At 39.2% G+C, this 13,023-nt stretch overlaps 1 protein-coding gene and 1 pseudogene across 1 annotated transcript in view; both read right to left on the reverse strand.

Annotated features, from left to right (window-relative positions):
- TPH2 (tryptophan hydroxylase 2) overlaps positions 1-1,999 on the reverse strand; it is an 88,681-nt gene extending 86,682 nt beyond the window's left edge. The window contains exon 1 of the mRNA XM_007195006.2: positions 1,895-1,999. Within this exon, the coding sequence (XP_007195068.2) occupies positions 1,895-1,999 (105 nt within the window). The remainder of the gene's footprint in view (positions 1-1,894) is intronic.
- Positions 2,000-3,996: 1,997 nt separating this feature from the next.
- LOC103007353 (E3 ubiquitin-protein ligase RNF114-like) lies at positions 3,997-6,497 on the reverse strand (annotated as a pseudogene).
- Between the last annotated feature and the right edge of the window lie 6,526 nt (positions 6,498-13,023).

A 13,023-nucleotide genomic window follows, 5' to 3' on the forward strand; every position in this document is an offset into this window, starting at 1 on the left:
TTCGTTTTGTTCTGAAATATGTCAGGACAGGCACTAAAATTGATCACCTTACATTCTGTAATTAGATCCACATCGTCAATGTGAATCTATCTGCAGAAGTTCGCCACAAAGAGTGTATTCAATTAAGGCCATCTGTGTCAGCAGATGATCTCTGAAAAGTGGTTATTAAAATTCAGCCACAAGAAAAAAGAAAAGAAAAGAAAGAAAGAAAAACTAGCTCATCCTCAGGAGCCAAGAGGAGAATCTGAGAAACTGGAAAAGATTACCACTTCATTGGCCAGTCAAATACTATAATACATGACTAAGTAATGACTGTTAGTCCTATTGGCTAAAGACAAAAATGGCAGATTCCAGAAACTCAGATCACATTGCCAGAAATACACAATTAAAAAGCTGGAAACTTTTACTTAACAGACAAATCAAATTAGAGTGTACTTTTTCGTGTTCTTCATATGCAAATGAAGAACTGGGCAAACAGAACTTTCTCCCTGGCAGAGAGTAATATAATGCAGTCATTCCAATCTATTACTTCCTCATGAAACTGAAAAATGTACATTTGATATGGAACCCAGTGAATAGTGCTTTGCTATTTTCTTCCTCTGATTTCTCTACTGGCTTTATTTTCACGCAGTTACTATTGCCTCACTCACTAGATTTATATGTCATAGAAATAAATATTTTATAATTTATGACTTGAGGGAGAGAAGAAGTTTATATAGGCATTCGCATTTGACAGTATATTTAGTCATTAAAAGCTCAAATGTTGTAGTACTCTCAACATCTGCCACAGATCTTATATATTTAAGTAGCATTTTTTATATGAAAGGATTATTATACATTAACCATAACTCTGAGTTTTCCTTGTTTTCCTTCTAGCAGTTCATTATGGCTTCAGAATTCCTCATTGTAATATCGCATTCAAATATACATGATATTTAAATGTTAGAAAACCTATGTATGTTTTTAGACTCATTTTTGCAAATTGATTTAAACAGCTCTCCAAAACTTGCCCTGATTACTTTTCAACATTTTTAGGTGTAATAATATACCAGTACAATACAACCCTCTGGCACATATTTGGAGCTACAATACTAAAACAGATTCTTCTATGATACAGACTAAATTGCAATTGGTTGATAAACTCTGGTAGACAGTAATGAAATATCATTTAATATTTTTAGTAACTAGAAATCTGAATTCATTTTTCTTTCACTATCTTTTTTATTAAATCCTATGACTATTACCCCATATCAGGATCTAAAAGCCTGCAAAATATTACTTTTTTATTCTGTTATTATTTAAACACAGAAACTGCCTTAAACATTGAAATAAGTGGTGTATTGCTTTCATTACTCCATCAGTTAAACCGAAAAATAATGGAGTAATAAGGAACACAGGAAAACTTTTGAGAGGAATCTGATCTTTCTCTTATTCCAATAACCAGCACCTACAGACAAAAACAGAAAATATTACTTTGTGTTTAAAGACCAGGTTTTGTAGATGGAAGGGGGTACAGAAGACACAATAATCTTGCAGGAACCATAGAAATCTATTTAATTTCTTCGCCCTGTTCCAACTCATAATAAATGGCCTTTCAAAATTCTGCACCCTTTTTTTTGGTTTTGATATAAGACACTGGTTTATACAACCTCTCATTCATAATGTTCGGGAACTTCTTTACTTTCAACTTATAAACTTTGAGGAAAGGAAGTTTAGCACGTAGCCATCAGGACACCCGCTTTACTTTATGGAGAGAGAAGGAAGAGTGGAGGCAGGTTAGACAGATGATAGAGGAAAGAATTGAGGTGTTTACAGCAGGTGTCCAAATGGCAAGGATAACTATCGCTACCCTAGAAAACACTCCTCTAGAGAGTGCCAGCTACTCAGTACTCACTGTTGAGCTGCCAAGCAGCAGATGCTCTTCGGGCACTGCTGAATCCAGAGAAAGCCCTCTTCTTGCCCAGTATTTACTAGAAAACATCATCATTGCCGGCTGCATGGATTCCGATGTAATTTTCTCTCTCTGCAGCAGGGGGGACTAGAGGGGCAGTGGCAGCGCTGGTGCAGATTGAGAGAAGAGGCGTGCGAGCAGTGGACCTCTCAGGGCGTTGCCCAGAACCCTGGTGCTGAAGAAAAAGCAATGTGAATCTTCCCCTTCCCAGGCTCCTTTATATGAGTGACTGGGGACTGATGGAAGGCTGATTAGAAAGAAACTCATTTCTGGCTGCCGATGGCCACAGTCAGATTACAGACCTGAAGCCTGGGGTTATCTGTGTTTGTGGTGCTATTTGTTTCATAGGTCGAGTAGCGGTTTGGGCGTGGGTGGTGGAGAACAATATCTAACGGTGTTATTTGTAAAAGAAAACATCTATCCCCTGACATTAGCTCTCATCTCTCAAACCTGCTACTGGCAAGTTAACCTCAGCCTTTAGGTAACTATGAATTCAAAGTTTTCCAAGGAAAATAATTCAAGAAAGATCAGCACTGCAGAATCCCTAAGCCATTTTACTTTATGTTAATCAGCTTTTTCTGATCTGATGTGTTATGACTGTGTGTGTGATGGCGTTCATAAAATGCACTGCTTTCCAATCATGTGATGCCACTATGCAATGATGTTCAGGCAACTGTATTGTAAAGGAAATGTGCGGCTGTGATTTAGCCACATATAGATATAGTTGAGACACTAACCCTAGGATCTTCCTAAGTGGGAAGGAAAAGGAAATGAAATGCCCATATAGTCATTCCTTTGATGACTTGAAACTAGAACAAGTCCAACAATTTGAAATGCATACATGGATTACTTCAGCTAGAACAGGACTTGGGAAGCTGTGTAATTTTGGGAAGCTGTAAAGATTTGCTAAGCACTCACTCTGTTAGCCAGTGAAACTACGTCCCAGGGATGCAAAGATAAATGAGATACAGTACCTACCCTCAAGCAAATCACAGACTAGCTGAAAGAAATATACGTGCAAATAAATAAGTGAAATAAAATACATTGAATTCTCTACAGAAGACATTAGAAGCACAGAGGACAGAGTGCTCAATGTTATTGATATTTCTAATAAGGTGAGTTTCCAGAAAGTGATATTTGTTATATTCTGGCTTTTAAAAGGAAAAATTTTATAAATACATTTCATAATTTATCCAAAAAAAGAAGTAATATTCAGTGAGTCACCAACTCCTTGTTCTTATTTTGACATTCCTTTTTCTAGTCATAACTGCCACCACTCTAGTTGAAGCCTTTATCAATTTTCTTCCCTCTAACAGACTTTCCTGCCTAGACTACATCCTACTAAGGCATCATTTTCATTAGGCTATAGTCCCAATACAAAAATAATAAATGCTTCCTTTTTAAATATAAATTTTTTATCCTGGCATTCAAATTTCCAAATAATCAGTCCTTCAATCTGTCTTTCAAGTTTAATATTTGTCTTCCAAAAACTTATCTTCCCTTGGTGTTCCTTTTTCTACCTCTCTGAAATTTTTTTTTCTTTTTTTTGTTTTTTCTTTTCCTTTTAAATTGCTTCTTAAATTTGGTGTTTCCCAGGGTTTTATTCTTGACTCTCTTCTCAAACAATATATTGTGAGTGAAGCTATATCACATAGATTCAGTTATTTGACAATACCTAAATCTCTATAACCAGCTTAGGTCTCATATCACGTTTTAAACCCATATATTCAAATGCTTATTGGACAGCTTCACTTGGCCATTCACATGCAATATGTATAAGATCTAACTTCGAAGAGTTTTTTTCCTTAAATTGCCATTATTTATGTGTGGTCTGCTTCATTGAATGACACAATAATTTACCCAGTCCCCCAAGTCAGAAACTTGGGAGTTATTCTGGCACCTTTTTAGCTGCTCCCCCATCCAAGTAGACATGTTGTCCTATGGATTTTACATCTTAACATCTCTTTTTCTTCTCCTTGCATGTTTAATGCTATTGCCTTAATCCAGGTCAAAATCTCCTGGCTATATTTCAACTCCTAAGTGGTTTATGCCTTCAGTCTTAAAGTCCTCCTCTGAGCTGCTACTTTTCTAAAATACCAGTATGGTTATGCTATTGCTCTGCACAAAGCCCTTCCAATTGATCTCTTTCCCCTACAGGATAAGGTGCTAAACTGAAAAGCCCACTGAATGCCATTCAAGGTTTATCAGGATTGGGATCCCACTTTCCTCTTCAGTCTTATCTTTCACTGGCACCCTTGCCCCAAACCCACACTCCATCATTGTTGAGCAACAACAGTTCTCTATATATTGTCTTATATTAATTCTCTCTACCTGGAATCACCTCCTTACTATCTCCCATTCCATTCCAGTTAACAAATACAAACTTATTTTTAAATATTCAGCTCGGGCAACACCTCCTAGAAGCCTCTTTTAACTCCCCTAAGGTATTGAGTTGGCCAAAAGTTTCATTCGGTTTTTTTCTATAAGGTGGCTGTAGTAGCACTTAGTTGTCTTTAACTTCATTCAAAACAATTTTGTTAGATTGTATGTGACAGCTGTCATATCAGCATGTATTTTAAAAAAGACATCAAAATTGGTGAATTTTTGTGTAACCATTTTAATATTAAAGATGGAAGAAAAAAAGCAACATATTCGGCATATTATGCTTTATTATTTCAAGAAAGGTAAAAACACAACCAAAATGCAAAAAAAGATTTGTGCATTGTATGGAGAAGGTGCTGTGACTGACTGAATGTGTCAAAAGTGCTTTGTGAAGTTTTGTGCTGGAGATTTCTCACTGGACGATGCTCCACGGTCAGGTAGACCAGCTGAAGTTGATAGTGATCAAATTGAGACATTAACTGAGAACAATCAACATTATACCATGCAGGAGATAGCCTGCAAAATACTCAAAATATCCAAATCAAGCACTGAAAATCATTTACCAGTTTGGGTATTTTAATCGCCTTGATGTTTGGGTTCCACATAAGTTAAGCAAAAAAAACCCTCCTTGACGGTATTTCCGCATGTGATTCTCTACTTAAATGTAATGAGGGCTTCCCTGGTGGTGCAGTGGTTAAGAATCCACCTGCCAATGCAGGGGACACAGGTTCAAGCCCTGGTCCGGGAAGAGCCCACATGCCGCGGAGCACTAAGCCCATGCGCCACAGCTACTGAGCTTGCGCTCTAGAGCCCACGAGCCACAACTACTGAGCCTGCATGCCACAATTACTGAAGCCCACGTGCCTAGAGCCCGTGCTCCGCAACAAGAGAAGCCACTGCAATGAGAAGCCCATGCACCACAGCAAAGAGTAGCCCCCGCTCACTGCAACTAGAGAAAGCCTGTGCACAGCAAAAAGACCCAATGCAGCCAAAAATAAATAAAATAAATAAATTTTAAAAAACCAAAACGAATAAATGTAAACATTGTTTTTAAAACAAATTGTGATGGGCAATGAAAAGTGGGTGCTGTACAATAATATGGAATGGAAGAGATCGTGGGGCAAGCGAAATGAACCACCACCAAACACACCAAAGGCCGGTCTTCATCCAAAGAAGGTGATGTTGTGTATATGGTGGGATTGGAAGGGAGTCCTGTATTATGAGCTCCTTCCAGAGAACCAAACAATTTCAACAAGTACTGCTCCCAGTTAGACCAACTGAAAGCAGTACTCGACGAAAAGCATCCAGAATTAGTCAACAGAAAACACGTAATCTTCTGTCAGGATAACGCAAGACCGCATGTTTCCTTGATGACCAGGCAAAAACTGTTACAGCTTGGCTGGGAAGTTCTGATTCATCCGCCGTATTCACCAGACATTGCACCTTCAGATTTCCATTTATTTCGGTCTTTACAAAATTACCTTAATGGAAAAAATTTCAATTCCCTGGAAGACTAAATGGCACCTGGAACAGTTCTTTGCTCAAAAAGATAAAAAGTTTTAGGGAAACGGAATTATGAAGTTGCCTGAAAAAAATGGCCGAAGATAGTGGAACAAAAGGGTCTCCCCAGGGCATTGAGGTACATATTGGACAAACCACAGATTTGGTGTCTGTGCTATGGGAAAACTTGCAGTGTTCCACAAGTCCTTTTTGATCAAAATTCTTCTCGGGGCAGTAAGGACAAGGAGAAGTATAACGGTTTGGGACATTCCTTGGCTGAAGGGATGCATCCTTGGTGGCGGTCTTCACACCTTCCATGATGTAATTCTGGTATTTGGAACATGTAGCCACGTGCGCCCAGATCTTGGATGGGTAGAAGTTTTTAGGGCAGTCATGGCAAGAAGTCTCTGTGCTTGTGCTGTCAATCTGTCGCTGGAGCTCCAGGGCTCCGAAGCCAGGTGCTAGAGTGCTGAGACACACTCCACACTTCTTTGGTTTCAGACATTCCTGCAGGCATGCAGAGCAAAGGACGTGTCCGCGGGGCACCTGAACTGGCTTCTAGCCACACGGGACACTGGAAGCAGCCCAGCGGCTCGGCCTCCGCCAGGGGCCCCAGCCTGGCCAGCAACACACTACCCTCTCGGTCCTGTGGCTGTGCCACCATTTTGCCACCCGGGAGCACAGGGCAAAGGCAGAGGAGGTGGGGGGGGGAGCGGGAGGCGGAGGGGGAGGAGGAGGAGGAGCCTGAGGGGGCGGGGCGAGGACCTATTACTTCGGAAATAGGTGAATTCCAATATAAGAAAAAGACTAAATTATCAAGCTTTCATGTTGTAAATAGTAGTATTTCCACTATTTCTGAAGAAGGAATGTTTTGGGAAAAAAACAGGAGTTTTAGGGACAGTGAATTTGAGTTGACTGCAGTACTATCAAGTGACTTTAAATAGCATGCAATTATAAATGTGAGACTGGAATTTGGGAAACAGATTAGAGCTGGGAACAGAAATTTGAGAGTAATTCAGTGATGTTAGCTGATGTTGGACATGAACTCTCCAAATAAAAGAATACATAGAGAGAAAAACCCTCTCTAGCGAGATTGGAACCCTTTTGCACTATTGAGGGACACATAAAATGGTATAGCCACTGTGGAAAACAGTAAAGTGCCTCCTCAAAAAAGTAAAAGCATGGGGCTTCCCTGGTGGCACAGTGGTTAAGAATCCACCTGCCAATGCAGGGGACACGGGTTCAAGCCGTGGTCCGGGAAGATCCCACATGTCGCAGAGCAACTATGCCCGTGTGCTACAACTACTGAGCCTGCACTCTAGAGCCCTGCCAGCCACAACTACTGAAGCCTGTGTGCCTAGAGCCTGTGCTCTGCAACGAGAAGCCACCGCAATGAGAAGCCCTCGCACGGCAATGAAGAGTAGCCCCCGTTCACCACAACTAGAGAAAGCCTGCACACAGCAACAAAGACCCAATGCAGCCAATAAATAAATAAAATAAATCTATTTAAAAAAAAAAGTAAAAGCAGAATTACCATACAATTTAGCAATCCCACTTCTGAAAGAATTGAAAGCAGGGACTCAAAGAGATATTTCTGCACCCATGTTAATAGCATTGCTATTCACAAGAGCTAAAAGGCTGAAGCAGCACAAGTGTCTATCAGTGAATGAAGGGATAAACAAAACATGGTATATACATACAATGGAATGTTATTCAGCCATAAAAGGGAAGGACATTCTGACAAATGTTGTAACATGGATGAACCTTGAGGACATTATGCTAAGTGAAATAAGTCAGTCACAAAAAGACAAATACTGTATGATTCCTTTTATACGAAGTATCTAGAGTAGTTGAACTCACAAGCAAAACGGAGCTTGCCAGGGGCTGGGGGGAGTGGAAAATGGGGTACAGAGTTTGTTTTACAAGATAAAAAGTTCTGGAGGTTGGTTGCACAACAGCGTGAATGTACTTAACACCACTGAACCATGCACTTAAAATTGGTTAAGAAGGTAAATTTTATGTTATGTGCATTTTACCACAATCTAAAGTTTTTAAAATAATAAATATATAGAGAACCCAGGAACTAAACCACGAAAGATGCTCACAATTAAAGGCAGAATGAAAAAGAGAAGTCGTCAAAGTAAAAAGATGATTAAAGGAGGTGAAACATAGAAAGGAGATAAGATAAAACTTGTGGTCAACGGTTTCAACTAGAACAGAGAAGAGAAAAAGAATGAGAACTACAGAAAGACCACTAGATTTGGTGATGAAACTGTCACTGGTGACCTTAAAGAGTGCAGTTTTAACAAGAGAGAGGAAATAAAACCCAGATTACAGGAGTTAAAGGGTGTGGGTGCTGAAGTGTGGGCAATAGGTCTAGATCATTTGTATGAGATTTTAAAGGACTCTTTCTAATTGAGTGTAGATTTCACTATTTTTGCTCCCTCCAGAAATCCTACTAAAGCAACAGTAAAAGATTTCCTTTCCTTTTTAAGGCACAGAAGAGTAGCATAAATTGGAGAAACAACAGCAACAAAAAATTGAAAGCTTAAAAGGAGATGAACAAATGATCAAAGACTTTGCAGACATGAGAAAGCTGAACCCTAAGCTATCAGTGAAGAAGACTGAGAAGCAACTCAGTTAACACTGTCGAATCCCCTAAAGGCTCAAATACCTCTAGAAGTGGAGGTAAATGGAGACGGAAAAAGAATGGCTCAAAGACTGTTTAAGAAGCTGTGAAACAATTTCAAGACTTAACAACAGTTAGACTAATCAAAACAGTGTGGTACTACAAGACGATAGAAATACAGGTAAATGGAATAGAATTTAGAGTTCGGAAATAAACTCTTACATTTATGGTCAATTGATTTTCAACAAAAGTGCTAAGGCAGTTCAATAGCGAAAGAATAACTTTGGATATCCCCATGAAAAACAATGAAGTCAGACTCCTACTGAAGCGGAGCAGGACCCTATGGTCCTTGCCCCCCATGTCTTCAGGCTGCCTTTTATCTGTGGAAAAACTTTAGCCAAAGTATAAGTTTAATCAGAGAAGTGAGAAAATGCAGAAACAAAGGAAAACAGTCAAAGGAAACCAAATAATAATAGTTCAGTCATTAAGCACAGTCAAGGATCTTTAGTTCCTCCTCAAGGGCTGTAGATAATATTCTGAGCCATATCCTGTGAGCTGTCTTAAAGATACTGAAACCCCCAGCAGGTGGAAGAAGTTAACTACATGATGACCAGGCTGCAGCCATGACATGAGCTGCCACAATTCCGAGAACTGGCCTCAAAGAAATGGAAACAAACCGATCCTAGAACTGAAGATTAACTGTACTTAAATCAAGATGACGCTGGTCAGACCACCAATGACCAATTTCAAGATGACTGTCAGAGCCGACTGTGCTGTTTCTGCATGTAGCCCCTCCCTCTGTCTATAACAGCTCTTGCCCACTGACTGTCAGTGGGGGGGAGTCAGCCTTTGGACAGACGTCCGTCCTACAACCCACCCCCACCCCCCAGTTGCCAGCATCCAAAATAAAGCAGTTTCCTTTCCACTGACCTTGCCTCTTTTATTTTTAAATTTTTTTACTGTCTTTTTTTTTTTTAACATCTTTATTGGAGTACAATTGCTTCACAATGGTGTGTTAATTTCTGCTGTATAACAAAGTGAATCAGCTATACATATACATACATCCCCATATCCCCTCCCTCTTGCGTCCCCCTCCCACCCTCCCTATCCCACCCCTCTAGGCGGACACAAAGCACTGAGCTGATCTCCCTGTGCTATGCGGCTGCTTCCCACTAGCTATCTGTTTTACATTTGGTAGTGTGTATATGTCCATGCCACTCTCTCACTTCGTCCCAGCTTACCCTTCCCCCTCCCCGTGTCCTCAAGTCCATTCTCTATGTCTGCAACTTTATTCCTGTCCTGCCCCTAGGTTCTTCAGAACCTTTTGTTTTTTGTTTTTAGAGTCCATATATATGTGTTTGCATACAGTATTTGTTTTTCTCTTTCTGACTTACTTCACTCTCTATGACAGACTCTAGGTCCATCCACCTCACTACAAATAACTCAATTTCCTTTCTTTTTATGGCTGAGTAATATTCCATTGTGTATATGTGCCACATCTTCTTTATCCATTCATCTGTTGATGGACACTTAGGTTGCTTCCATGTCCTGGCTATTGTAAATAGTGCTGCAATGAACATTGGGGTACATGACTCTTCTTGAATTATGGTTTTCTCAGGGTATATGCCCAGTAGTGGGATTGCTGGGTCGTATGGTAGTTCTATTTGTAGTTTTTTAAGGAACCTCCATACTGTTCTCCATAGTGGCTGTATCAATTTACATTCCCACCAACAGTGCAAGAGGGCTCCCTTTTCTTCACACCCTCTCCAGCATTTATTGTTTGTAGATTTTTTGATGACAGCCATTCTGACTGGTGTGAGGTGATACCTCACTGTAGCTTTGATTTGCATTTCTCTAATGATTAGAGATGTTGAGCACCCTTTCATTTGTCTGTTGGCAATCTGTGTATCTTCTTTGGAGAAACATCTCTTTAGGTCTTCTGCCCATTTTTGGATTGGGTTGTTTGTTTTTTTGATATTCAGCTGCATGAGCTGCTTGCATATTTTGGAGATTAATCCTTTGTCAGCTGCTTCATTTGCAAATATTTTCTCCCATTCTGAGGGTTGTCTTTTCGTCTTGTTTATGGTTTCCTTTGCTGTGCAAAAGCTTTTAAGTCTCATTAGGTCCCATTTGTTTATTTTTGTTTCTATTTCCATTTTTCTAGGAGGTGGGTCAAAAAGGATCTTGCTGTGATTTATGTCATAGGGTGTTCTTCCTATGTTTTCCTCTAAGAGTTTTATAGTGTCTGGCCTTACATTTAGGTCTTTAATCCATTTTGAGTTTACTTTTGTGTATGGTGTTAGGGAGTGTTCTAATTTCCTTCTTATACACGTAGCTGTCCAGTTTTCCCAGCACCACTTATTGAAGATCGCCTCTTTATTGGCTTTTGAGCAGCGAGCAGTCAGCAAGCAGCTGGGCCCCACTTTCAGTTAAGCTACCTTACTTCATACACAAAAATTAACTCAAAATGGATCACTGACCTCAATTTAAGAGTTAAAACTGTAACACTCGTAAGAAAACATAGGAGTATCTTCATGACCTTGGATTAGGCAATTTTTTCTTAGATATGATAAAAGCATAAGCAACCAAATGTAAAGATAAGTCTGATTTCATCAAAATTAAAAACTTTGTGCCTCAAAGGACATCATAAAGAAAATTAAAAGACAACCCACAGTACTGGGGAAAATATTTATAAATCATGTATCTCAAAGGAGACAGTATCCAGAATATATAAGGAACTCTACCAACTCAACAATGAAAAAGCAAGTAAACCAATTTTTAAATGGACGAAGCATTTGAACAGACATTTCTCCAAAGACTAGATAGACAATAAGCACATGGAAAGATGTTCAACATCATTAGTCATTAGAAAAATGCAAATCAAACACAAAAAGAGATACCACTTTATAAACCACTAGGATGGCTAAGATAAAACAGACAGACAAGTACTGGAAGGAAGTGGAAAAACTGCAAGCTTCATACATTGTTGGCAGGATTGAAAAATGATACAGCCACTTTGTTTGGTAGTCCTTCAAAATGTTAACTATCAGGTTACCACATGACCCAGCAATCTTACTCCTAGATGTATGTTACAACAGTGTGGTCACTTTGGAAAAATGTTTGGCATTTCCTCAAAAAGTTAACCCTAGAGTTACCATGACTCAGCAATTTTACTCTTAGGTATACACCTAAAATGAAAACATATGTTCACACAAAAACTTGTACGTGAATGTTCATAGCAACATTATTCATAATAACCAAAAAAACAAAATTCCTAATAATTCAAATATCAACTACTGACAAGACAAAACAAAACATGGTATGTCCATAAATGGTAATATAAAGGAAGGAAGTACTGAAATGTGTTAAGACATAAATGAACCTTGAAAACATCATACTAAGTGAAAGAAGCCAGTCACAAACGACCACATATTGTATGATTCCATTTATATAAAATGTCTAGAAGAGGCAAAAAGAAACAAGAAAAGGGCTGGGGGAGAGGAGAGACAGACAGACAGACAGAAAGTAGATTAGTGGTTGCCAGGGGCTGGAGGGAGTCGGAAGGTGGGAATGACTACTACCGCGTACAGAGTTTCTTCTGACGGTGATGAAAATATTCTAAAATTAGATATTGGAATAGGTGCACAACTCTGTGAATATATTAAAAACCAGTGAACTGCACACTTTAAAAGAGTGAATTTTATGGCACATAAATTATATCCTAATGAAACTGTTATTTTTTTTAAAGGCAGTTAAAACCCCATATTCCCTTCTATTCTACATAGCCAAGCCACTTCCCCTCCTGCTCCCAGGTAGATGAATGGAGCTTATTCTCTGGGCACGGTAAAACAGAGGGCCTCCGGTTTGAAGGGCACTAGACGTGGTTGAGAATAGTATCACTCTGAGAGGTAATGGGAAAAGCTTGGAGACTCTGACCAGGAAAAAAGGAAAAACCTAAAAATACATTAAGAGCTCTGAACAAAATGGAACAATCAGATTACCCTATGATAAAACCCCCGTAGTTGACAAGCCCCAATTTAAACATTTGGTAGATTGGATTAGTGACAATTATATATAAAATCAGCAAGAAAAAAAAAACCCAAAGAGACAAAAACAAAAAACCTTAATAAGAATTAACCCCCAAAGAAAAATGAAAGGGTCAAAGAAAGACATGTCTCAGCTAAGAACTGCATTGCCCTAACCAATATTATATCAACTATATTGGAAGATGGAACAATAAAGAAGGGTATATTGTGGGAACTGAGGGGAGGGGGAAGAAAGTTAAGTCTCCATCTTTGAAGACAGGGAGTCAATGGATAATTCTTCAAACTGGAAATTAAAGTAGGAGCAATACAAGCATATCACAGCATTGAGAGATATGGAAATAAACACCAAAAGAATCAGCTGTAAGTTGAAAGTCTTGCCACTGGGAGGAGGAACTGGAGGGTAGGGAGAAGGAAAAAAAATTCTCGTAACAACAAATCTTGTGGAAACCATGTGCATGTGTGATGTTGATGACAAAATTAAAACTTTTAAAAATAAACTATACTGCAGAGAAATA

This window comes from Balaenoptera acutorostrata, chromosome 11 (genome assembly GCF_949987535.1).
Source record: "Balaenoptera acutorostrata chromosome 11, mBalAcu1.1, whole genome shotgun sequence".
NCBI lineage: Eukaryota > Metazoa > Chordata > Mammalia > Artiodactyla > Balaenopteridae > Balaenoptera > Balaenoptera acutorostrata.